We start from the raw sequence: 26,120 nt of genomic DNA on the forward strand, positions 1-26,120 counted from the left end.
ATTTTTAGCAAGGCTGACATCTCACCCAGGTAATTCTTTAGATTGCTAGAGTTTGAGATCTATTGCCTCTGAGTATTTGTAATTGAAAGATACTGCAAAATTATACCCACTGACTTTAATCAGTCTCAGAATTATAATACATCCTGTAACTCTTCAGCAAGATTGTAAGAAAATAGATGATGTCGTAAACTCAAACCATAACCAGTTTGGGTACTACTGCTTCAGATGATCTATTTATAGGCTATGGATGTCTAATACTCATTTTGGAAAAAATCAAGGGTAACTTGATTTCCTTTTTCCATTACAACTTTATACTTTCGAGAAGCTTGAGAAGCTGCAAAACAGTCTGTTCCCTGGATGTTTATAATTCTTTTGTGATATGCTTTTTTTAAAAAAAAAAAATGCACACTGGGTTTTAAGCCATGAATGCCTGTCTGTTTCTTTTCCAAGAAAATTGCCCTTTAGGGAATTGAAGGGGTGCATTTGCACATGAGCTAGATCTGGAGTTTGAGGCTCGCTGAGCCCAGATGGCTCCCACAGCAGTTGGAAACCAGTCTCCTCAGCATACCAGTGTGAGAGATGCCTCACTGTGCTGTCACAGGAAGCAAGTGCTATAGCTGACAGTTTTTCAAGTTTTAGCTGAAGTTCAGTGTGGGCTGTGACTCAGTGGTCAATTTTCCCTTCTAATGCTTTGTTAGGGCATACCTTGAATTTAGGAAGGAATTGTGAGTTGATTGGATCACTGCCATTCTGTAACCTCATAGAATATCATAAACCTAGATTCTCTCCAAAAGTAGAGATTCAAAGGTCACAGAAACCTTTAATGAGTCATTTGTATTCCATAATGAGTTTGTGTTATGTGGGGTTTTTTTTTTTTTTTGCTTTTTTTTGGGGGGGGTGGTTTAGGACTCAGTAGTACAGTTAAATGAAAATGTGTGGTCGTTAAGTTGGTCTAAGGAAGAAGGTAAGTATGGTGAAATACTGTTATAGCCAAAAAGAACAGGTTTTCATTTTCAGTTAAGATGTGAGGACATGCTGAAACATGAAAAACTAAGGCATCATAGGAAGGCTTAGAAGGCAAGGCCCTGGTCATACTCTGATGAGACCAAGGATAGGGAGAGATGCCATGAGTTAAGTGAACAGGCTCAAGAAAAGGGGTAGACATAGATATAGATACAGATACAGATAGAGAGAGTGGATATAGATCATAAAATATTGTTCCAGTTTAGTTGAGTGTGTAATTTCATTTTGATTTGAGGTTGTTTATGTCTGTAGTGCAGGAACAGTCTTTTCAATTACTATTGTGCACTGTATATTGTTAATATCATACACATGGGCACTTAATTAGAGTTTGAGGCCAGAGTCACCTGGAGCTGATTAGCCTCTGCTCTCTCCTGAGAGCTGCAGTGTGATTTAGAGCAGTGATTCCTGAAAATACCAGTAGGCTCAGCTGCAGCCAAATCACCCAGAAACTGTGTGTGTGTGTTTTTTTTTTTTTTATTTATTTGAAAGAGTTAAAGAGAGAGGTAGAGAGAGAGAGAGAGAGGTTTTCCATGCTCTGGTTCACTCCCCAGATGACTGCATCAGCCAGAGCAGAACTGAGCTGATCCGAAGCCAGGAGCCAGAAACTTTTTCTGGGTCTCCCATGCAGGTGCAGGGGCCCAAGGACGTGAGAAAAGAGCTGGATCAGAAATGAAGAAGCCGGGACTTGAACCGGCACCCACGTGTGATGCCGGCATGGTGGGCTGAGGCTTTAACCCACTGTGCCACATTGCTAAACCCCCTCCCCGCCCCTGCCCCCGCCCCCGCCCCTGCCCCTGGCCCCAGAACTTCTGTCAAAGCAGATCCACAAGCCTACTCCCAAGGGATTCCAACTCTATGCATAAGAGAGTTCACCCCAGGAATCTATATTGTTTATAAAGCTATCTAGGTGGGTCTGATCATATCCAAGTTTGGTAAATTGCAATTTGAAAGACCATCAAAGCTTTCACAAGAATCAAAGAGGCAATATTGTTGAAGTGAATTACCCATATAATGTGAATTATCTGATCACAATATGAATTTCATTTAATTTAGAAATAATTTACTACTTAACACTTTGTTATGTTTATGAGCAAACTTTTTACTTACAGAATAAATTATTGTGATACCCTTGATGTTGCTTTTTTATTATTTGTTTTAAATTTTCTTAAATTTTTATCATTACATTTTATTTATAAATATACAACAAATATATATTTATGTAAATATATTTATTTATGTAAATATATTTTATATATTTAGACATTTATATTTTATATAGTTAATTTAAATATATTTATTTAAATATTTTATATATTAAATATTTAAATACACTTATTATTAATATTTAATTTTCATTGTATTTGAAAGAGTAACAGACAGTGATTTTTTATCTGTTGGTTTACTCCCCAAATGTCCATGGCTAAAGCTGGGAGCCTGGAACTCAGTCCAGTCCTGCCACATGGGTGGCAGGAACTTTAATATTTGAACAATACTCTAAGAAGCTGGCATCAGGAGCATAGCTTGGAGTTGAGCCCAAGCACTCCAAAAATGGGATTATGGGCATCTCAAGTGGTGTCTCAACTGCTGCTCCAAATGTCCACCCCCGTGTTGCTTTTTTAATATATCCCAGCTACATAGTTAATACTACATAATCACTAAATCATGACCATATTCATTGGGCAGGACACCTCTTTTCTTTTCTAAATGTGTTATGTAGTCTTTTATCGTGCTATTGTGTTATATTTTAAAAAATTATTCCCATTGTCTCCCAATCCACACTCTATTTTCCTTTCCTGATAGGCGTTCTATTGACATATACTTTTAAATTTGTATGTATTCCTATAAAATATGTTGTATATGTATATGCATTTTAAAATTTTCCAAGTGATGTGCTGATCATTTTTTCTTCACCTGACACTTCTTCCTAGATATGTCTATATGGCTTTATGCACATGTTCATTACTTCTAAATGCTACATGGTAGCCCAGAGTTTTCATCTGCCTCATATTTTTTTTTAAACAGGTAGAGTTATAGACAGTGAGAGAGAGACAGAGACAGAGACAGAGAGAAAGGTCTTCCTTCCATTGGTTCATTCTCCAAATGGCTGTTACGGCCGGTGCTACGCCGATCCATAGAACCCGCATCTGCCTCACATTATTCATTTGTTCAGATATGGACACCTGCAGTGCTTCCCCCTGGTATGACAAATGATGCCAGGAAAATATCCTTGTTTATATACCTTTATAGATCACACAAGGATTTCTTTCCATTATTTACCCAGAAATTAAATCATGGAGTCTTAGGGTACATACATCTTAATATTATTACTTTGTAGAATAGCTATTACCAATTTACACTGCCACCTACCAGTTCACAAGAGTTCTTACCACCCTACATCCTCAAGAATAGTATTGTACATCTTTACCACTTACCATTGCAATAAGTATATAAGTATTATCTCATCATTGTATTACTTTGCACTTCTGTAATCACTAGTGGGTTTAAGTTTATCTCTATATATTTGTTAGCCACTTCACTTTGCCTATTGCCTATTCCATAGATTTGAAAAATAAAGATGTTTGGTTTGTCCACTGAATCATATAACAGGTTCTATATTTCACTACTCTAAAATGATGGGTAGCTCCACCACTGCTGATATTTTAAATATTAGACAATATTCTAAAATATATATTGAGTTTCCAGTTCACTACCCTATTCAAGGATACTTCATTCATATTTAATTTAGTTTGATTGTGTTTGCGTTTGCAAAAATGCCTACAAAATATATTTCCCATATTTCTAGATTCTTGTTTCCTCAAGGTCAATGATTTGACTCATAGTCTTTCATCATACCTAAAAGAAGGTAAGTAAACTCTGATTTTTTTAAAAGATTTATTAATTTTGAAGCAGTTACACAGAGAGAGGGAGAGGGAGAGAGAGAAAGAGGGAGGGAATCTTCTATCTGCTGGTTCACTCCCCCAGTGGCTGGCACAGGCCAGGCTGAAGCCAGGAGCCTGGAACTCCATCTGGGTCTCCCAAATGGGTGCAGGAGCCCAAAGCAGTTGGGCCATCTTCCACTGCTTTCCCAGACACATTAGCAGGGAGCTGCATCAGAAGTGGAGCAGCTGGGACTCAAACTGACACCCATATGGGATGCTGGCATCACAGGTGGTAGCTTTACCTGCTACTCTACAACACTGGCCCTGTAAACTGATTTTTAAAAAGTATTTCATCAATGTATTATTCCATTAAAAAACAAGGTCTATCTCTTTAATTTAAAAACTGTAAAAGTTTCATTTAAAATCAAAAGTTTCCATTTTAATTTTTTTTTTTTAACGGAAGAGTGTTTTTGGTCCATCTTAATATTGATTCATAATTTAATTAAATTTATTTTTTTTTCTGTGACTTTGAGGATTTGGATTTTGGTGTTGTTTTGTTATAACACATTAGAAATATTCATCTAGGAATCCAGAGAATAGTGCTGTACTCCCAAGACCCCTAATAATTTGCTGTTTGACATGGGACAAGTTACTAAGTACTCCCTGAACTTGATTTTGTTTCTGAATATTAAAGAAGTTGGAGTATGTGATCTGTGTTCCAACTATGAGATTCTGAAATTCACATGTTCAGAATTCACATTGTGGCTTTTGCAAAGTTAATCTAATTAGATTTTTCTAATATATATTGTATATAACCAAGACTAACTAGATTATTCATTTCAGGTGGTAATTTATTTGTGGCCAGCAGTGAAATATTCAAATGTAGAAATTAACACTTTTCTTCCAGACTGTAAACAATTCTGATGACATACAACTTGAGTTCATAAGCTTTTCTCAGCACCTAATTCTGCAACAGTAAATCTAGATAATAATAGAATCAATCTCAATGGATTATGAAACTAACAAGGAAAATGTAAAGTGCTTAGCACAATGTCACTGTTAAATACTTGTTTGCTATTATATGTATGTCAGTTCTACTTTATATTTTATGCTGAATACCCTTTTAAAATTTGACATTGTATAAAAATTATTTTCCTATTGAATTCAAGCATCAAGCAAATTAAAATATTGAAAATGTATTATTCCATATTTTCTTACTTAGATCTAAAACTAGTCACATATAGGTACTTGGCATAGTATACATTTCCTGTTTTAAGTTAATGATATTTCATTTTAATTTTAGTATCTAAAGTAGCCAGAAAATAGAATTATCACTAAATATAATGAACAGAGTTCACTATGTTTTATTTTGTTTAAATACTAACAAAGAAGTAATTGAAGAATACTCACCTTTGAGGGCCCTATTTTGCTATATTTAGAATAATTTTTTGATGGTCTTTTTTTCAGTCTGTCCTAAGTGGGTAAAACTTCGGAAAAACCACAATGAGAAGAAATCCGTCCTAATGCTAATCATCTGCAGCTCTGCCATCCGAGCCCTGGAGCTCATTAGGTTAGAAGCTTCAGTTTTTCGTGTAATGTTTCCTGCATAACTGACACATGTCAAGCTGGTATGTTCTATGTATCAGAGATATAGCAATGAACAAAACAGAACCCCTGGCATCATGGAATTTATGTCCAGTAGAAGAGAGAGGTAATAAACACATACAGAAGATCCTCAGCTTACAAAGGTTCAACTTGTAGGTTTGTTTTGTTTACTTTCTGATGAAGTAAAAGCAATATGCATTCAGTAGGAACTATATTTTGAATTTTGACCAGCCACATGAGATGTTAAATACTTTATTATAAAACCGGCTTTGTGTTAGATGATATTGCATAACTGTTGACTAATGTACAAAAGCATTTCAAAAAGTTTATGGTAAAATGAAATTAAAAGATGATGTGCATCTTCCATGAATTTTTGGAAGATCTCTGTAAGTGTTCTGGACACATTTAAGGTAGGCCATATTGGAAGTCAAGGAGCATCTGTAAATATACATTATAATGTCAGGTATAGTGATAAGATATATAAAGAAAAAAAGCATAGCGAAGGGACGGAAGTAGATGTGGACTTTTTTTTTTTTTCCTAAGATTTATCTATTTATTTGAGAGACAGAGTTACAGAGAGAAGGAGAAACAGAGAAAGTTCTCCTGTCCTCTGGTTCACTTCCCAAGTGGCCACAACAGCCATAGCTGGGCAGTCTGAAACCAGGAGCCAGGAGCTTCTTCTGGATCTGCCACGTGGGTGCAGGGGTCCAAGCATTTGGGCCATCTTCCACTGCCTTCCCAGGCCATTAGCCCAGAGTTGGATCAAAAATGGAGCAACCAGGACATGAATCAGTGCCCATGTGGAATGCTGATGCCACAGGCAGAAGTTAAACCTACTACACCACAGCTCCAGCCCCAGATGGGGACTGTTTTTAAAAAGGTGGTCATAAAAAAAAATCTGAAGAGTAGCCTCAACGAAGGGACAGGGAGAAGAGAATCCCAGCAGAGAGGACGGTAAGCACAGAAGGCTGAGATAAGATGCCCATTTAGAGCAGAGGAGTCACTGCATTTTAAAGGATCACTTTGCCTGCTGTGTGGGGACCATACATTATGGAGAGTGAGGGTAAAAGCAGGGAGACTGTTCTAGCAGCTGCCAGTTAGAAGGAAAAATGGAAGAAAAGATCTGACTTTCAGTAGTAACCCAAGAAGACCGAATACCAAGAAATAAAGTGACCAAACTCTATATAAAGAAAACATCATATAAGGGACACAGAAGATACTGAACCAACAGAAAGGTGTACATATTCTTGAATAGGAAGACTCTGTATGCTTTTTGAACTAGATAAACTAATTCTAAATTCATATGGGGGAGGGGGGAGCACTGTGGTGTAGTAAGCTAAACCTCTGGCTGCAGCACCGGCATCCTATATGGGCTCCGGGTCGTGTCCCAGCTGTTCCTCTTCGCATCTAGCTCTCTGCTTATGGCCTGGGAAAGTAATGGAAGATGGCCTAAGTGTGTGGGCCCTTGCACCTATGTTAGAGATCCAGAGGAAGCTCCTGGCCATTTGGTGAGTGAACCAGTGGATGGAAGACCTCTCTCTCTGTCCCTCTCTCTGTCATAACTCTTACCTCTCAAATTAATAAATAAAAATATTTTTAAAAATTCATACAGGAAGATACACAACTAAAACTAGGCAAGGAAATTCTGAAAAAGAATTGTAGGAAAGAATGGGCCATCAAAGAAGGAGGTACATTTCTCTGAAGGGAGGAGAGAACTTCCACTTTGATTGTGGCCTTGTCTAAATAAGATCGGAGTTGGTGAACTCAAGAGGCTTCCATAGCCTTGGCAGCTCATGACGAGAGCCTCAGGTGATTACTGACATCATAAATAAGAGTGTCAATTGTTAAATCAACAATGGGAGTCACTGTGCACTTACTCCCCATGTAGGACCTCTATCCTTAATGTGTTGTACTGTGTGAATTAACGGTAAAACTACTACCCAAACAGTACTCTATACTTTGTGTGTCTGTGTGGGTGCAGTCTGTTGAAATCTTTACTTAGTATACACTAAGTTTATCTTCTGTATATAAAGATAATTGAAAATCTTGATGAAGAATGGGATGTGAGAGGGAGTGGGAGATGGGATGGTTGTGGGTAGGAGGGAGGTTATGGGGGGAAAAGCCACTATAATTCAAAAGTCGTACTTTGGAAATTTATATTTATAAATAAAAGTTGAGACCGGCACCACAGCTCACTAGGCTAATCCTCCACCTGCGGTGCCGGCACCCCGGGTTCTAGTCCCGGTTGGGGTGCCGGATTCTGTCCCGATTGCTCCTTTTCCAGTCCAGCTCTCTGCTGTGGCCCGGGAAGGCAGTGGAGGATGGCCCAAATGTTTGGGCCCTGCACCCACACGGGAGACCAGGAGGAAACACCCGGCTCTTGGCTTTGGATCAGCGCAGCGCGCCAGCCGTGACGGCCATTTTGGGGTGTGAACCAACGGAAGGAAGACCTTTCTCTCTGTCTCTCTCTCTGTCTATAAGTCTCTGTCTGTCTCTCACTGTCTAACTCTGTCTGGCAAAAAAATAAATTAATAAAAAAAATAAAAATTGAAAAAATAAAAGAATTGTAGGAAAGGATACTATCCTCAGATTAAAAGCGTTTGTGTGTATATATATATATGTATATATATACACACTATATATATGTACTCTCTATATATGTATATATGTACACACACATATATATGTATACATACACACACACCAGTATGTAAATATATATAGGCAAGCTCCCTGAGGCAGTCCTCTCTCCTCACCCCCAAATGGGTTACCTGGCCCGATAACATGGAGCAATTAAACCTTCACAGCCTTCCTCCAAGGCAGACACCCTAGGAGAAGCTCCTCTGCCCAGTGCCAGGTGGGCTCTCCAGTCTGATAGCACTGAGTAGTGAAACCTGAAGAGGAACTTTCCCAGTGTACACTCTGCAAGCTCTTTGTACTGGAGGAGAAGGGGGAGGGGGCAGAGAGAAACAACAGAAGAATTAGACCTGCTCCCTTAAAAACCCCAGTTTGAACAAAGACTATGCACTCTGGCCGGCGCCACGGCTCACTAGGCTAATCCTCCACCTTGTGGTGCCGGCACACCGGGTTCTAGTCCCGGTCGGGGCGCCGGATTCTGTCCTGGTTGCCCCTCTTCCAGGCCAGCTCTCTGCTGTGGCCCGGGAGTGCAGTGCAGGATGGCCCAAGTGCTTGGGCCCTGCACCCCACGGGAGACCAGGAGAAGCACCTGGCTCCTGGCTTCGGATCAGCGCAATGCGCCGGCCGCGGCAGCCATTGGAGGGTGAACCAACATCAAAGGAAGACCTTTCTCTCTGTCTCTGTCTCTCTCTCTCACTGTCCACTCTGCCTGTCAAAAAAAAAAACAAAAACAAAAACAAAAACAAAAACAAAAAAAACTGCACTCTCAGCTCTCAGCTCTCAGCTCTCTGCTGAGCTGCCCATCCAGGTGGCCTGCCAGGTGTATTCTTTCCATTTAACCACATAACCTTGCTTTCCCCCAGTCTGAGTGACTGGACACTCTCTCAGATTCTGTCCCATCCATTCTAACAGATGCCTTATCCCCCAGTAAACCCTGCTACTTTGCTTACCACTGCAAAAAAAAAAAAAAAACCAAAAAACAAAACAGCATGCAGTTGGCTCATATATGACAGACCAGATCAGAACAGTGCAACAGAAGTGAAAGTTCATAAATAGACCCAAATACATATGAAAATGTAGCCTATTGTTAAGCTGACAAATCAGAAATAAGGAAAGATGGATTATTCAATAAATGGTATTGGAACAATGGAGTAGCCATCTGGGAAAAAAATGGACTCATAGTTCAATTCTTACACCAAGATAAAATCCAAATGAACAAAAATTATAAATATAAAAATTATGTTTTAAAGTTAATTTGTCAGTGCTTTGCTAAGTACTTTCACATCCCTTTTAATTTACTATATTTATATAGAATAAATAAAAAAGCTCACCCTGGGTTAATGGTAACATTCAGATTTCACAGAAGAGCCCTCAGAGTAGATGAGATTTACTGGAACCAGTTCTTTCTGGGAGCCAGGCTCTGGGTCAGACTTTGACAGGAGACAAAAATAGGCAAATCCAAGTCATTAAGAAAAAGAACTATGAAATAGACTAAGAAGTAAATGTGGACATTTAGCACCAGTTTTCCTAAGTGAACTAATCTAATCATGAATTTAGAGAAGCAGTTGTTAAACTCTAATAGTCCTTCAGACCCTCTTCCCTCACTTAAGCACACCCTTTAAATTGTCTCACATACCCTCCCAATAAAACAAATGTTTCTTTCAACTACTATTTCTGCTCCAGCATGACTGATCTCCCAGCCTCCAACTCCTGGACAGCTACACTTGCTGATCCTGAAGTCAGAGGGGTTCACGTTGACTTCTCACTGCCTTACAAATTACCACCACAGAACCCATTTCAGATTCAAACAGGAATGCCAAAGAGCCTGACCTGGAGGTGGCCTCTTAAAAATAAGTTGTCAAATTGATTTGAGCTTTTATTGTACATAAATTCCTTTCCGAGGGGCATGAAAGCACTGTGTTGTCACACTTCATTTACCAATTCTCAGTATTTTTCTGTGTTCCCAATAATAAGGTGATTTCTGAGCAGACACAAGGAGCCCTATTCATAAAAACTAATGTTTAAGAATTCTAACTTTTGGGAGGCTGGTGTTGTGGCATAGTGGGTAAGGCAGCTTCCTGCAACATCAGCTTCCCACAGGGCCTTGGTTTGTGTCGGGGCTGCTCCACTAAAGATCCAGCTCCCTGCTAATGGCCTGGGAAAGCAGCGGAAGATGGCTCAAGTCCTTGGGCCCCTGCACCCATGTGGGAGACCTGGAAGAAGCCTGTGGTTCCTGGCTTCAGCCTGGCCCAGCCCTTGCCTTTCTGGCCATTTGGGAATGAACGAGTAGATGGAGGATCTCTCTGTCTCTCCTCTTTGTGAACTCTTGACTTTTAAATAAATACTTAAAAAAAAAAGTTTAAAAAGATGTTTAAGGAGATCGAAATGTTGTCTAACCCAATATAATCATCACCCATGGAAAAAGAGTGATAAATAAAAAACAGGTGGTGAAAATAGAAGCAAATAAAAAAATAAAGATCAGAAAATCAGGTGAAGCATACCAACCAAAAGTTGGGTATTTTTTTAATGTTTAAGGATTTAGAAATGCTAATTAACCTGGTTTGGTCATCACCCATTAAATACATATACCAAATTATTACACTGTATCCTAGTGTGTACAACTAAAATAATGTTTACAAATTAATTTTTAGTAAAAAAAATAAAATCAGATGAAACCAGCTAGGAATTGTGCTCAAGATGACTTCCATAAAGCCCTGTTCAGATGCAGAATTAGCCCCAAATACTGTGGGCCTACTCTTCCCAGTAACAGGATAAGCTGAGAAACATTATCAACTACTAGATTCATGGCATTCTCTAAGTTAAAAAAAAAAATCCTCTGAGAAGTATAGCCTTTCACACTGTGACATAGTGGCATCACAGTCAGTGGCATCTATATAAGAAAAATGATGGACAAGGACTGGCATTGTAGTTCTGCTTGTTATACCGGCATCCCATATCAGAGCACCTGTTCAAGTTCCAGCTGTTCCACTTCTAATCCAGTTCCCTTCTAATGTGCCTGGGAGAAAGCAGAAGATGGCCCAAGTGCTTAGGCCCCTGCCACCCATGTGAGAGACCCAGACAGAATTCCTGGCTCCTTATCTTTGGCCTGGCCCAGCCCCAGTCATAACAGTCATTTGGGTAGTGAATGAGCGGATGGAAGATATCTTTTTCCTCCAACCCCACCTCATCACTCTGCCTTCCAGATAAATAAATAAAAACCTGTTTTTAAACAAGTAAAAAAAAATGGACAGATGATATAATACAAAGTGGAAGTATTAAAAGCAGTCCTGTAAGACACCAACCAGTGTGGTCTCAACCCACAGTGCTGATGCTGTGGATCAATGTAGATATAGCAAGATTATTGAATACCTAGAAAATAAATGGACTACTTGTCCTACATCAAAGGCCACCCAGAGGTTAAGTCTACCCTACAAATACTTTGTGCCTAAAGAATTGGAATGAAAATGAGTTGCCTATATTTGCAATTAGTTTACAAGGTGGGCATTTTGAACAGTAGGTAAGATGCTCCTTGGGACATCCACATCCTAAATTTGAATCCTATACTGGATTTGAATCCAGTATAGGGTTCAAAGCCTGGCTTCACTTCCAATTCTAGCTTCTTGCTAATGCATACCTTGATAAGCATCAAATTATGGCCCAAGTAAATAGATCCCTGTCACCCTCATGGGAGACCCCGATGAAGTTCCTGGTTCTTAGCTTCAGCCTGGCCCCAGCCCTAGCTATTAAAGGCACTTGAGGAGTAAACCAGCAGATGGAAAAAATTCCTTCCTTTCCTCCCTCTCCCTCCCTCTCTCTCTCTCTCTCTCTCTCTGCCTTTCAAATAAAATGAAGATAAATAAATAAAAATTAAAGTCAGGTGACACATAAAAATAATCTTGATTTCTTCCTTCTTTAAAAACCAGAACTGGGCTGAGCTGAGCACTTGTGGTTGACCTGAGCACACACTTCATAGCCCACACTATCTAGTTCCCCCTCAGTTCTCATGGCCACATCCCAGATCAGCTTACTCATTTATGGTACCCTCCTGCCCTAGTAGCTCCAAGTCGGCCAGTCCTTTCCATCAGTGGTTTCCCTTTTCTTTTCCTTCCTCCCTCCATTCAGGCCAAAGCATTTCCACATATAAAATTTTACAGTGACGCTCAGTCTACAAGGTAGGCTCACCCACCAGCTCCTCTTGGCCACCACACACAGACCTTTGTGGATGCCTTTGGGCCCCACAGAGTACAGGCCAACATAACTGTTCTAAGATAGCTCTTGCAACCACATTTTTGTGAGAACTACATAATGAAGTTGGAAGATAAATTCTCTGCCAGGGACCTGAAACAGTTTCTATATTATAAATAATAAAGAGTAGATCCAGGTGTTTCAATGATCAAGGAAGCCTAAGTAAAGTTAACTTTGTATATCTGAGCTAGAAGCCAACACAGATATGAGCCTGAATAAAAGGTAAGCCCACTTTTATATCATAGATGGACTAACCTAAATATCTCAGATATTCTGGGTATGTGCATATATACACATTCCTGGTATAAAGCAAGACATAATACGTAAGTAGTCAGTGTGGCTGGAATGAGTTTTCTTAAGTATCAATCTATTCCTTTTCATTAGGTCAATGACAGCATTCAAAGGAGACAGCAAAGTCATGAAATTATTTGCAAAACACATAAAGGTAAGCAAAGTCTGTGGTTCCTGGTAAGAGATACTGGATTCTTGAGTTTTCCAGTTTTCTATGGAGATGGTCATCTTTGTGCTGAAAGTTGACCCGGAACAAGGGTAGCCCGATTTACTTTCTTGCCCTCCTAACATTGTGATAAAGTGCTCTAAGTTGGCACTTTCTTAATGACTCCTTTTCTGCCTTCTATCTAGGTTCAGGAGCAGATAAAGCTGCTGGAGAAACGTGTAGTGCACTTAGGTGTTGGAACTCCAGGGAGAATTAAAGAACTCGTTAAACAAGGTATGAAAAGAGGGCAGGGACACTCTTTCCCAGAGCTGGGAGCTTCCTTACCCCAGTGTAAATCTGGGAAATTATATTTGGGATCTAGAGAACCCAAACTTTTGTGTTAATTCAGGAATTAGGAGCTCAGCCTTCTGACTCAAGCTGGCCAGCAAGTATACAATGTAATAGGGAATAATGACAACACTGGCCAACAGTGCATGTGCCCACCTAAACATTCAAATTCAAGTTGCTGAAAGCATGTTAGTTGGGTCCACACAGCATACCTTCTGGCCACCTGCAGTCTCTTGAATTTGTATAGCTAAATGTGTTGGCCATTTCTCATTCATTTAACTGAATCTTGGCTCCCTAAGACTCCCATTCTGGTTCAGGACTGGTATGTAAAGCATACTGAAATAAAAATATGGTATATATGGATAAAATACAAGAATTCCCTTTTCTTCACATCCTTGCCAACCAACACTTGTTATCTTTTGTCTTTCTCCTAATAGCCAATCTCATAAAACTGAGGTGAAATCTCATTGTGATTTTGATCTATATTTTCCTGATTAGTGATGCTGAGCATTTTTCATGTACCTGCTGGGCATTTTGTGTCTTCTTTTGAGAAATGTCTGTTCAGGTATATTCCCCATTTTTTAATTGGACTTTTCTGTTGAGTTGCTTGAGTTCTTTATATATTCTGGATATTAAGCGCCTTGTCAGATGTTTAGCTTATAAATATTTTCTCCCATTCTGTAGGTTGTCTCCTCAATATGTTGATTATTCATTCATTATATGAGAGCTCTTTAGTTTCATGAAATCTCATTTGTCTATTTTTACTTTCATTTGCTGTGATTTTGGGGCTCTGATTCAGAAAATCCTTGGCTATTCCAATATCCTAAAGTATTTTTCTCTATGTTTTTTTTTTTTCCTGGTAAACTAGTCTTTTTTTCTTTCTTTTTCTTAAAATTTATGTATTTATTTGAAAGACAGAGTTACAGAGGGGCAGAGGCAGAAAGAGAGGTCTTCCATCCACTGGTTCACTCCCCAGATGGATGCAACAGCTGGAGCTGTACTGATCAGAACCCAGGAGCCAGGAGCTTCTTCCAGGTCTCCCATGTGGGGCAGGAGCCCTAGGACTTGGGCCATCTTCTACTTTACCAGGCAATAGCAGAGAGCTGGATCAGAAGTGGAGCAACCAGGACTCAAACTGGTGCCCATATGGGATACTGGCAATGTAGGTGTCGACTTTTACCTGGTACACCACAGTGCCAGCCCCAACTATGTTTTCTTTTAATTCTCTTAAATTTTCAGATTCTCGCATTTAGGTCTTTAGTCCATTTTGAGCTGATTTTTTTGAGTGGTGAGAAATAGGTATCATTCTTCTGAATGTGGATAACCAATTCTCCAGCACCATGTATTAAAAAGACTATCCTTTTACAAATGCATGTTCTTAGCACCTTTGTCAAAGATCAGTTGGCTATGTGATTTTACTTCTAGGGTCCCTCTTTTGTTCCATTTGTCTATGGACCTGTTTTTATGCTAATACCATGCCAATGACTGTAGTAATATAATATATTTTAAACTGTGGTAATATAATGCATCCTGCTTTGTTCTTTTTGCTCAGGATCACTTTGGCTATTGGGGTCTTCTGTGGTTTCACACAAATTTTAGTAGCACAGTGAAGGAAACAATCAGTATAGTTCTATGAAAAATGTCATTGAGATTTTTGAAGAGATTGCATTGAATATATAAATCACTTTGTGTAATATGCACATTAATGATATTGATTCTTCTAATCCATGAACACAGGATGTCTTTCCATTTCTTTGTATCTTCTTAAATTTTTCATCAATGATTAAAAGTTTTCATTATAGAGATCTTTTACCTCTTTGGTTAAATTCATTCCCCTGTTGGTTTTGTTTTTTTGGTTAGTTTTTTTCCCTCTCAGAAATATTATGCTTTCTTAATTTCCTTTTCTTATGATTCACTATTGATAGAACAATGCTACTGAGTTTTGTACATTGCCTTTTTTATACTGCAGCTTTGCTAAATTTGCTTACTATTTCTAATAGATTTATGGTGAAGTCTTTGGGGTTTTCTATATGTAAGATCATGTCATCTGCAAACAGTGACAGTTTGACTTCCTCCTTTCCAGTTGGGAGGCCCTTGAATTCTGTTATCTGATTGCTCTAAGCATTCCATCCTCTGTTGAATAACAGAAGTAAAAGTGAGAATCCTTGTCTTGTTCCAGATCTTGGAGAGTTAGCCTTCAGCTTTTCCCCATTCAATAAGATGTCAGCTATTCTCTTGTTGTGTTTGGTCATTATTATGCTGAGGTATGTTCCTTCTATACCTAATTTGATCAGAGCTTTTATCATGAAGGAATGTTTGAATGGTATTAAATGCCTTGTCCACATCTACTGAAGTGTTTATATGATTTTTATCCTTCATTCTGTTGATGCGGTATATCACATTTGTTGATTTGTGTATGTTGAACCATCCTTGCATCACTGGGGTGAATCCCACTTGATCATAGTAAATGATCTTAATGTGCTTAATGTTAGATTGAGTTTGTTAGTATTTTGTTGAGGATTTTCACATATGCTCATCAAATATATTGGCCTGTAGCTTTCTTTTTGTGTTGTGTCCTTATCTGGTTTTGGTATCAAGGTAATGTTGTCCTCATAGAAAGAACTTGGACGACTTCCCTCCTCTTCTATATTTTAAATAATTTAAGAAGGATTCACTTTAAGTTTTAAGAGATTTATTTGAAAGGCAGAGTTACAGAGGGGCAAAGGCAGAGAGAGAGGGAGGGAGGGAAGAAGGGAGGGAGGGATCTTCCATTCATCTACTGGTTCACTTCCCAAATGGCCTCAATGGCCAGAGCTGGGCCAATCCAAGGCCAGGAGTCTTGAGCTTCTTCTACATGGGTACAAGGACCCAAGGACTTGTGCCATCTTCTGCTGCTTTCCTAGGCCATAGCAGAGAGTTAGATCAGAAGTGGAGCAGGGACCAACGCTGTGGTGTAACTGGTAAAGCTGCTGCCTGCAAGGTGGAGTTACAGACAGAGGGAGTGACAGAGAGAAAGTTCTTCCATCTGCTGGTTCACTTCCCAAATGGCCACAACAGCTGGAGCCAGGCTGATCCAAAGCCAGGAGCCAGGAGCTTCTTCTGGGTCTCCCACATGGGTTCAGGGGCTCAAGCACTTGGGCCATCCTCCACTGTTTTCCCAGGCCATAACAGAGAGCTGGATCAGAAGAGGAGCAGCCAGGATTTGAACCACAGCCCATATGAGATGCTGGTACCTCAGCCAGAGGCTTAACCTACTATGCCACAGCACCAGCCCTAACTTCTTTCTAAGAACCAGCTCTTCATTTCATTTTTGATCTTGAGTGTATGTTTGTATCTGTGTCATTTATTTGTGATCTGAGTTTTATTATTTTTTTCCTTTACCAATTCTGGATTGATTTGTTCTTGTTTCTCTAATTCTTTGAGATGCAATGAGAAGTTGTTTATTTGAGATCTTTCTGATTTTTTGATGCAGGCAGGCATTGCTATAAACTTCCATCTTTGACCTGCTTTTGCTGTATCCTATAGTTTTGTTATGTTGTTTCCATTTTCATTCATTTCAAGTAATTTTTTTAATTTCCCCCTTGATTTCTTCTTTGACCTACTTGTTGTTCAAGAGTTAGTTGTTTAATTTCCATATATTAGTGTAGTTTACATTTTTCTTAATGTCAATTTCTAATTTTACTGCATTGTGATAGAGCTTTCCCAACACCATTTATTAAAAGACTATGCCTACGGCTAGCGCCATGATGTAGTGATTAGAACTGCCGCCTACAATGCTGGCATCCTATATGGGCAGTGGTTTGAGTCCTGGATACTCTGCTTCTGGTCCAGCTCCTACTAATGTCCCTAGGAAAGTAGTAGAGGATGGCCCAAATGCTTGGGCCCCCACATCCATGTGGGAGACATGAATGAATGGAGTTCCTGGCTTGTGGCTGTGACCTGGCCTAACCCTGTCCATTGCACCCATTTGAGGAGTAAACCAGCAGATGGGAGATTTCTCTATTTCTTTTTCTCTGCCTCTCTCTTTGTCTTTCTCTGCCTCTCTGTCTCTCTAGTCAAATAGATAAATGAATTATTTAAAAAAATCAAAACAACTATCCTCTTCCCAATGCCTGTTCTTAGGCTTCTTTGTCAAAGGTGTCATATTATTTCTAGACTTTTACTCTTGTAGAGACTTGTTTTGTAAACTACTATATAATATATCCCATGTGCTATTGAGAAGACTATGAATTTTATAACTGTTAGATGGAAAGTTCTATACATCTCTATTAGGTCCAGTTGATCTATAGTGCAGTTTAGCTCTCCTGTTTCTTTTTTGTTTCATAATTGTTTTTTTGTTTTTTTTTTAAGTTTATTAAAGTTATACAAGTTTCATGTATTTCATATATACAAATTTAGGAACATAGTGATGCGTAACTGCCCTGTAGTATGTAGAAATGTGGTATTGTAATGCCTCTGGCTTGTTATATAAGATTGCTTTAGCTAGTTAGGGGTCTCTGGTATTTCCATATGAATTTTTTGTTGACAGGCAGGGTGGACAGTGATAGAGAGAGAGAGATAGAGAGAAAGGTCTTCCTTTTTTCCATTGGTTCACCCCCCAATGGTTGCTGCGGCTGGCGCACCACGCTGATCCGAAGCCGGGAGCCAGGTGCTTCTCCTGGTCTCTCATGCAGGTGCAGGGCCCAAGGACTTGGACCATCTTCCACTGCACTCCCGGGCCACAGCAGAGAGCTAGACTGGAAGAGGAGCGACCGGGACAGAATCCAGCGCCCCGACCGGGACTAGAACCCAGGGTGCCGGCGCTGCAGGTGGAGGATTAGCCTATTGAGCTGCGGCACCAGCCCATATGAATTTTTTTTAAGATTTATTTATTTGAAAGTCATAGATACACAGAGAGAAGCAGAGGATGAGAGAGAAATATGTTCCATTCGCTGGTTCATTCCTCATTTGGCCACAATGGCTGAGCTGTACCAATCCAAAGCCAGGAGCCAGGAGCCTGCTCCAGGTCTCCCACGTGGGTGCAGGGGCCCAAGGACTTGGGCCATCTTCTACCGCTTGTCCAGACCATGGCAGAGAGCTGAATCAGAAATGGAGCAGCCGGGACTCGAACTGGTGCCCATATATGATGCCAGCACTGCAGACAGCAGCTTTACCTGCTATGCCACAGCGCCAGCCCCCTCCATATGAATTTTAACATCATTTTTTTTCTAGATGTGAGAAGAATGTCATTGACATTTTGATTGAGATTGCATTGAATCTGTAAATTGCTTTCAGTATTATGGACATTTTGATGATATTGATTCTTCTGATTCATGAACATGGAAGATTTTTCCATTTTTAATGTCTTCTTCTATTTCTTTCTTTAATGTTTTGTAAGTTTCATCATAGAGATCTTTGACATCCTTGGTTAAATTTGTTCCATGGTATTTAATTCTTTTTGTAGCTATCATCAATGGGATTGTCTGTTTATACAAAGGCTATTGATTTTTGTGTGTTAATTTTGTATCCTGTTACTTTGCCAAACTCTTTTATGAGTTCCAATAGTCTCTCAGTGTTGTCTTTGGGATCCTCTATATATAGAATCATGTCATCTGCAGATGGGATAGTTTGACTTTCTCCTATCCAATATGTATCCCTTTGATTTATTTTTCATTCCTAATGTTCAGTATCCATGTGTTTACATATGTTCTCGAGATTCTTGAGTTGTTTATTTTTAGCTTTGTTCCATTGTGGTCAGAGAATATGTATGGTATGATTTTGATTTTTTTTAATTTGCTGAGACTTGCTTTATGTTCTAGCATATGGTCTATCCAAGAGAAAATTTCATCTACTGCAACTGCGGGGTGAAAAGTTCTATAGATATCGGTTAGGTCCATTTGGTCCATAGTGTCAGTTAGCTCTATTGTTTCTTTGATTTTCTATCTAGTTGATATGTCCATTGATTAAAGTGGGGTGCTGGGTTGGTGGCATAACGGGTGAAGCCACTGCCTGCAGTGCCAGCATTCCATAGGGGCACCGGTTCCAGTCCCAGCTGCTCCACATCTGATCCCGCTCTCTACTATGGCCTGGGAAAGCAGTAGAAGATGACCCAAGCCCTTGGGCCCCCACACCTGGGTGGGAGACCTGGAAGAAGTTCCTGGCTCTTGGCTTCAGATTGGCTCAGCTCTGGCCATTGCAGCCATCTGGGGATGGAAGACCTCTCTCTTTTTCTCTCTCTGCCTCTGCCTCTCTGTAATCTGCCTTTCAAATAAACAAATAAATCTTTTTTAAAAAAAAATGGGGTGCTGAAGTCCCCAGTTACTACTGTATTGGAGTCTGTCTCCCTTTAGATCCATGAACATTTATTTTAAATAGCCAGATACCCTGTAATTGAATGCATACACATTTACTATAGTCACATTGTCCTGTTGAATTGATCCCTTTATCATTACATAGTGCCCTTCGTCATCTCTTTTAACAGTTTTTGTGTTAAAGACTATTTTGCCTGATGTTAGGATGGCTACACCTGCCCTTTTTTGCCTTCCATTAGCATGGAATATCTTTTTTCATCCTTTCACTTTGAATCTGTGTGTATCTTTATTGCTGAGATATGTGTCTTGTAGGCAGCAAATATTAGATGGGTTTTTTAAATCCAATCAGCAGTTTGTTTCTTTTAACTGGAGCGTTCAGGCCAATGACATTTAAGGTGACTGTTGATAAGTAACCTCTTGGCCCTGCTGTTTCTCCTTAAATATTCTTATTATTTACTTTGGATTTCTTTTGTACTTTTAATGGAAGATTTTCTGCCTTCACATTCTTTCGTAGTGATGGCTGTGTTTCTGTGTGTACCATATCCTTTAGCATCTTTTGTTAGGCTGGGCAAGTGGTGAGAAACTCTTTCAATTTCTGTTTGTTATGGAAAGTCTTTATTTCACCTTCATTCATAAATGAGAGCTTTGTAGGATACAGTATTCTTGGTAGACAGTCCTTTTTTCTCAAGACTTGGAATATATCTTGCTATTCACTCCTACCCTGTAGGGTTTCTGATGACAAATCCTCTGTGAATCCTATTGGAGATACTCTGAATGTAATCTGGCATTTCCCTTGTGCATATTTTAGAATCTTTTTTTTATATTTTACTGTTGAAAGTTAGACTGCAATGTGTCATGGTTCAGATTTCTTCTGGTCATATCTTTCAGGATTTCTATTTGCTTCCTGTACTTGCATATCCCTTTCTTTTTTCAAATCGGGGAAGTTTTTTTTTTTCTTTTTATTTTAAACATTTATTTATTTATTTGAGAGGTAAGGAGAGGCAGAGAGGGAAAGAAGTCTTCTATCTGCTGGTTCACTCCCCAGTTGGCCGCAATGGCTGGAGCTGTGCTGATCCAAAGCCAGGAGCCAGGAGCCTCTCTGGGTCTCCCACATGGGTGCAGGGGCCCAAGGACTTAGAGCATCCTCCACTGATTTCCCAGGCCACAACAGAGAGCTGTGTTGGAAGTGGAGCAGCCAGGTCTCAAACCTGCACCCATATTAGATCTGGCACTGCAGGTGATGGCTTTACACACTATGCCACAGCGCCAGCCCCTGGGAATTGTTTTATAATTATTTTGCTAAATAATTCTTCTAGCCCATTATCTCTTTCTACACCTTCAGAAACTCCTGAGACCCATATTTTGAGTCGTTTGATAGTATTCCATACATCTCCAACACTGTTTTTTAATTTTCTAATTTCTTCCTCTTTTTTTTTTTGGTCTGACTGACAAATTTTCAAAGATTTGTCTTCTAGTTCAGATATTCCTTCTTCTGCCCCTCCAAGTTTGTTGCTAAGGCTTTCAACTGCATTTTGCATTTAATCTATTGAATTCTTAATTTCTAGTATTTCATTTTCATTTTTTAAAATCTCTATTTCATGAGAAAAATTTCTACTTGTGTCATGTATGGATTTCTGTAATTTGTGGATTTGCTTCTGATTGCTTTTGACTAATTCTATGCTTAATCTTTTGAATTCCATTTCTGGCATCTCATCAACCTCTTCATCTTCACATTCTAATATTGAAATGTTGTTGTGTTACTTTGTGGGGAGCATGATGTCTCCCTTATTCTCATTTGTTGAATTTCTGCATTTATTTTTAGGCATTTGTGGAGATACTTGTTGGTTTTTTCCTCTGTTGGCTTTTATCTTTGAACTATGCTTCTGTGACTTAGTGGAATGTCTGCAGTTTCATTGAATACCAACAGGTGTGTGCTGGGTGTGGCCAGGGAGATCTGGTCAGTGCTTTAGGGTGGGGCTAGTATCCAGGGTAACACCAAAGTTGGGTGTGATAGATTTCTTGTTAACAGAAAGGAAGGAATGGTCACCTATATTAGCATAATCATACCCTCACCTCCTCTCCTGCAAGATAAAGCAGTGCCCTGGTGTTAGTCCTCAAACACTCATCCATGCCTCCATGTGAACCTCACAAATGATCTGCACAGTCCTCACTCCAGGCATGGATCCCACAGCAGTCACCAGCCCCAGGCAAGCTCCAAGCATGTAGAGCAGCACACAGTTGTTGCCCAGAGACCCAGCTACACCCTCCCCCGTCTCATGCTGCCACAGAGTCTCCACAGTCTGAGTACACAAGGCTCCCACAGTCACTGGGTGCAGCAGGTCCACTCTGCCCCACTAGCCTCTCCATTCCACAGAGAGGCAGACATTCCCCAATTTAGCTGTCCATGGGTACTCTGCCTGGGCGGCTTGACCTGTGGAGCCTGTGGTATGTTGGGAGGCTGGGGGCATCTCACAGTCCTGCATGAGTTTCTAGCTTCCTGTCAGTCCTCCCAGCCAGGCTCAAAGTCAGTGGAAACCATGGATTTATCCCTCCTCTAGAATCTGTGGATCCCAAGAATACAAAAGAGCCACTGGAAGAATGTTGCCCTGTCCCCGCTGCAGATGAGAAGATGGCACCCTGTCTCAGCCAGTTGCTGTGCACACACACAAGGGCTTCTGCAGCTGCCACCCAAGAGCAAATGGCACCCACCCTCTCTTAGCCAGGCACCATTGTGGAGAGGATGGGTGAGAGAAACATGCTCCTTCTACTTCCAGTGTCTCTGTGGGTACCCACTAGCTAATAAGGCTCCAGGCCACACTCATGCTTTTCTCTCCCTCCAGCTATATCACCACTGCAGTCTGGTCTCACCTCCAACTCCAAGCTGCCACCTACTGTGGCTGCTGGAATTGTGTGCTGTGTCCATGTTTGTGCTGCACATCCTCACCTTCCACACAGGTCCTCCGTGTTCCTCTTCCTTCCATAGAATTTCCACTGCTGTTTTCTGTCTAATTCTCCCCCTGAGAGTGTACTTCCTACATTTTTTTTTTTTTACAATTTATCGCTAGCCTAGCACAGTACATTGTTCTCTACTCTAACATCTTGGAATCTCTCTGCTGTTTCTTTGTTGATTTTTTGTGTAGATGATCTATCCATCTCTGAGAGTATGGTGTTAAAGTTCCCTACTGTTATTGTACTGGAGCCTACCTCTCCCTTAAGGTCTATTAATATTTTCTTTATGTGTTTGCGTACTCCAAAATTAGGTGTATATAAATTCACAAATGTTATTTCCTGTTGCTGGATTGAACCTTTTGTTATTACATAATGACATTCCTGGTCTCTTTTTACTATTTTTGATTTAAATCTATTTTTTCTGATGGAAGTATAGCTATTCCTGCTTTCTTTGGGGTTCCACTGGCATGAAATATCTTGTTCCATACCTTCCCTTTCAGTCTATGTGTATTCTTGAAGGTGAAATGAGTTTCTTGTAAGCAGCTAGGTCCTGTTTTAATCTATTCAGTCACTATATTTTTCAGTTGTAGAATTTAGACCATGGACATTTAAGGTAATTGTTAATAGATTAGGTATTAGTGCTATCATTTTGATACTTCCTTTGTATTTTTATTTTAATTTCTTTCCTTCTTTTTCCCTAAATTATAATCTTCATTTGCGGTTCAGTGATTTTCTCTAGTGACGTATATGACTCATTGCTTATTATTTTTGGTAAGTCTGTTTATATGTTTTGCTTTGTGATTATGTTGAGACTTATCAAAAATTTCTTTTGGATACAACAAGCTATCTTGAAATGACACCTGAACACTGATTATAGAAAGTAGGAAAAGAGGCAAACAAAAAACAAAAACATATTTTAATAAAGCACACTACATTTGTGCTCCATTCCTCCCCATATTTTAAATTTTTGATGTTACATTTTACTTCTTTCCATAATGCCTCTCTTAACATTTTAATAAAGTAATTATTTTTTTAGCCTTCACAGTAAAGAAATGAATGGTTTATATACCATGTTTACAATATTAAAGCATTCTGAATCTATTGATATATATATATTTTTTTTTTTTTTTGACAGGCAGAGTTAGACAGTGAGAGAGAGACAGAGAGAAAGGTCTACCTTTTGCTGTTGGTTCACCCCCCCAAAGGCCGCTGTGGCCGGAACGCTGCGCTGATCCAAAGCCAGGAGCCAGGTGCTTCCTCCTGGTATCCCATGCGGGTGCAGGGCCCAAGCACTTGGGCCATTCTCCACTGCCTTCCTGGGCCACAGCAGAGAGCTGGACTGGAAGAGGAGCAATCGGGACAGAATCCGGCACCCCAACCGGGACTAGAACCTGGGGTGCTGGCGCCGCAGGCAGAGGATTAGCCTAGTGAGCCACAGTGCCAGCCTATTGATATACTCTTACCAATGAGTTTTCTACCCTATAATAATTTCTTCTTACTTGTTAGAGTCTCTTTCTTTCAGTTGGAAGGACTCCATTTAACATATTTTAAAAATGTGTTTGTTTGTTTGTTTGTTTGTTTGTTTGAAAGGCAGAGTGATACAGAGATAGGGAGAGAGACAGAAAGAGAGATCTTGCATCTGCTGGTTCACTCCCTAAATGACCTCAACAGCCAGTCTAAGCCAAGCCATAACAGGAGCCCAGAATGCCATCCTGGTCTCCCACATGGCTGGCAGGGTCCCAAGTATTTGGGCCATCTTATGCTGCCTTACCAGGCACATTAACAGGAAGCTGGATGGGAAGCAAAGTAGCCAGGACTCAAAACAGCACTCTGGGGTGCCAACATTGCAATCGTGGCTTAATCTGCTGTACCTCAATGCCGGTCCCTCTTTAACCTTTCTTATACAATACATCTGGTGGTGATAAATTCTCTCAGCTTTTGTTGGGGAATCCCCCCGCCCCTCTCCATCAGAAGGATAGCTTTGTTGGATACAGTATTCTTCATTGGCAGTGTTTTACTTCAGTTCTGTTAAAGTCTTGTCCCACTTCCTCCTTGTCTGTAAGGTTTCTGTTGAGAAGCCTGCAGTTACAGTTGCAAATTAGGACCCCCATGTTTGTTCTTTGCTTCTTTTCTCTTATATATTTGTGAATCCTCTCTTTATCTTTAACCTTGCAGAGCTTCATTGTAATATGTCTTGGAATAGACTTGGTTGGGTTGAAGCTGACTGGTGACCCTTGATCTTCCTGTACTTGTATAGTTGTATCTTTCTCTAGGTGTGTGAGGTTTTCTGTCATTATCTTTTTTTTTTTTTTTTTTTTTTTTTTTGACAGGCAGAGTGGACAGTGAGAGAGAGAGAGAGAGAGACAGAGAGAAAGGTCTTCCTTTGCCGTTGGTTCACCCTCCAATGGCTGCTGCAGCCGGCGCAATGTGGCCGGCGCATTGCACTGATCCGAAGTCAGGAGCCAGGTGCTTCTCCTAGTCTCCCATGCGGGTGCAGGGCCCAAGCACTTGGGCCATCCTCCACTGCACTCCCGGGCCACAGCAGAGAGCTGGCCTGAAAGAGGGGCAACCAGGACAGAATCCGGCATCCCGACCGGGACTAGAAAACCCAGTGTGCCGGTGCCGCAAGGTGGAGGATTAGCCTGTTGAGCCGCAGCACTGGCCACTGTCATTATCTTTTAATATGCTGACTACCCCTCTGACATTCTCATGTCCCTCTTGAATCCCAGTAGCTCAAATATTTGCTTTTTTCATGCCATCCCATATTTTCTGTATGCTTGCTTCATTCCTCTTATTCTTTTTCTTTTATCTTCTCCAATTGTGTATTTTCAAATAGCCTCTCTTTGAGCTCACTGATTGTTCTGTTTGATCTAGTCTAGTAGTGCCTTCTATTGCATTTTTTAATTCACTTAGTGTATTTTTCAGTTAAAGTATTTATCTTGATTAATTACTTCCATCTCTTTATCAATTATATTAGCATATTGAATCATTTCCCTGCGTTCTCTTGAATTTTATTGAGTTTCCTTTTAAAAAACTATTTTAAAATCTTCATCCAAGAATTTAGAAGTTTTGATTTCTAGATGATTGGTTTCAGTATCTTATTTTGTTTTTAGGTGAGGTCATAGTTCCCTGAAGTTCCCGATGTTTCTTGGAATAGGATGTTGTTGTCTGCACATCGAAGGACTTGTTTAGGAATCTGGCTTCATTTGTGACTGTCCTAGAAATTCTAAGCAATCTGTTCTGCCACTGAGGGGGGCTATGATCTATCTGCTGCTGAAGTGGACTCATTGCCCTCTGCTGCACCTGTCAGCCACTGGTGATGCTGGCAGGGCATGAGACTGCTCACAAAGGACCATAGGATTCCATTAGAGCAGGTCCAGAGGCCCAGTCTTTGGGCACTGACCTGGGAACAGGAACGATGAGAATCTGCTCTGTGCTGGGTTTTATCAGCCTGGCACTAATTTCCAAAACAGTACCCTGATTCCTTGCTGTCAAAGGTTATAGAAGGGGCGAGAGAGACAGCTCTCAGCTACTCAGGGAGGCCCTAGGTGCATCACACCTGTTTCTCACAGATAACAGGCTTTGTACAATCATGAGGTTGTACAAGGCCCAGGAGAAGCTGGAGGTGCTACATGCCAAAACAAGTCTATCTCCCCAGGGCATAGGCCTCTGCCTGATACTATAGCAAGTCCGGCGACTTGTACTGGC

The 26,120-nt window shown here is 40.3% G+C and overlaps 1 protein-coding gene across 13 annotated transcripts in view; it reads left to right on the plus strand.

Annotated features, from left to right (window-relative positions):
- Window positions 1-26,120, plus strand: part of CMSS1 (cms1 ribosomal small subunit homolog) — a 407,069-nt gene that overhangs the window by 365,847 nt on the left and 15,102 nt on the right. For 11 of the 13 annotated variants that reach the window (XM_008267053.4, XM_008267052.4, XM_017347158.3 and 8 more), the window contains 4 exons: window positions 3,827-3,886; window positions 5,370-5,472; window positions 12,774-12,834; window positions 13,032-13,119. In XM_008267053.4, coding sequence (XP_008265275.2) covers window positions 3,827-3,886; window positions 5,370-5,472; window positions 12,774-12,834; window positions 13,032-13,119 — 312 coding nt within the window. The remainder of the gene's footprint in view (window positions 1-3,826; window positions 3,887-5,369; window positions 5,473-12,773; window positions 12,835-13,031; window positions 13,120-26,120) is intronic. The other 2 variants (XM_070071983.1, XM_070071984.1) reach the window with 1 other exon arrangement.

This window comes from Oryctolagus cuniculus, chromosome 4 (assembly GCF_964237555.1).
Source record: "Oryctolagus cuniculus chromosome 4, mOryCun1.1, whole genome shotgun sequence".
In the NCBI taxonomy this organism is placed as follows: Eukaryota; Metazoa; Chordata; class Mammalia; order Lagomorpha; family Leporidae; genus Oryctolagus; species Oryctolagus cuniculus.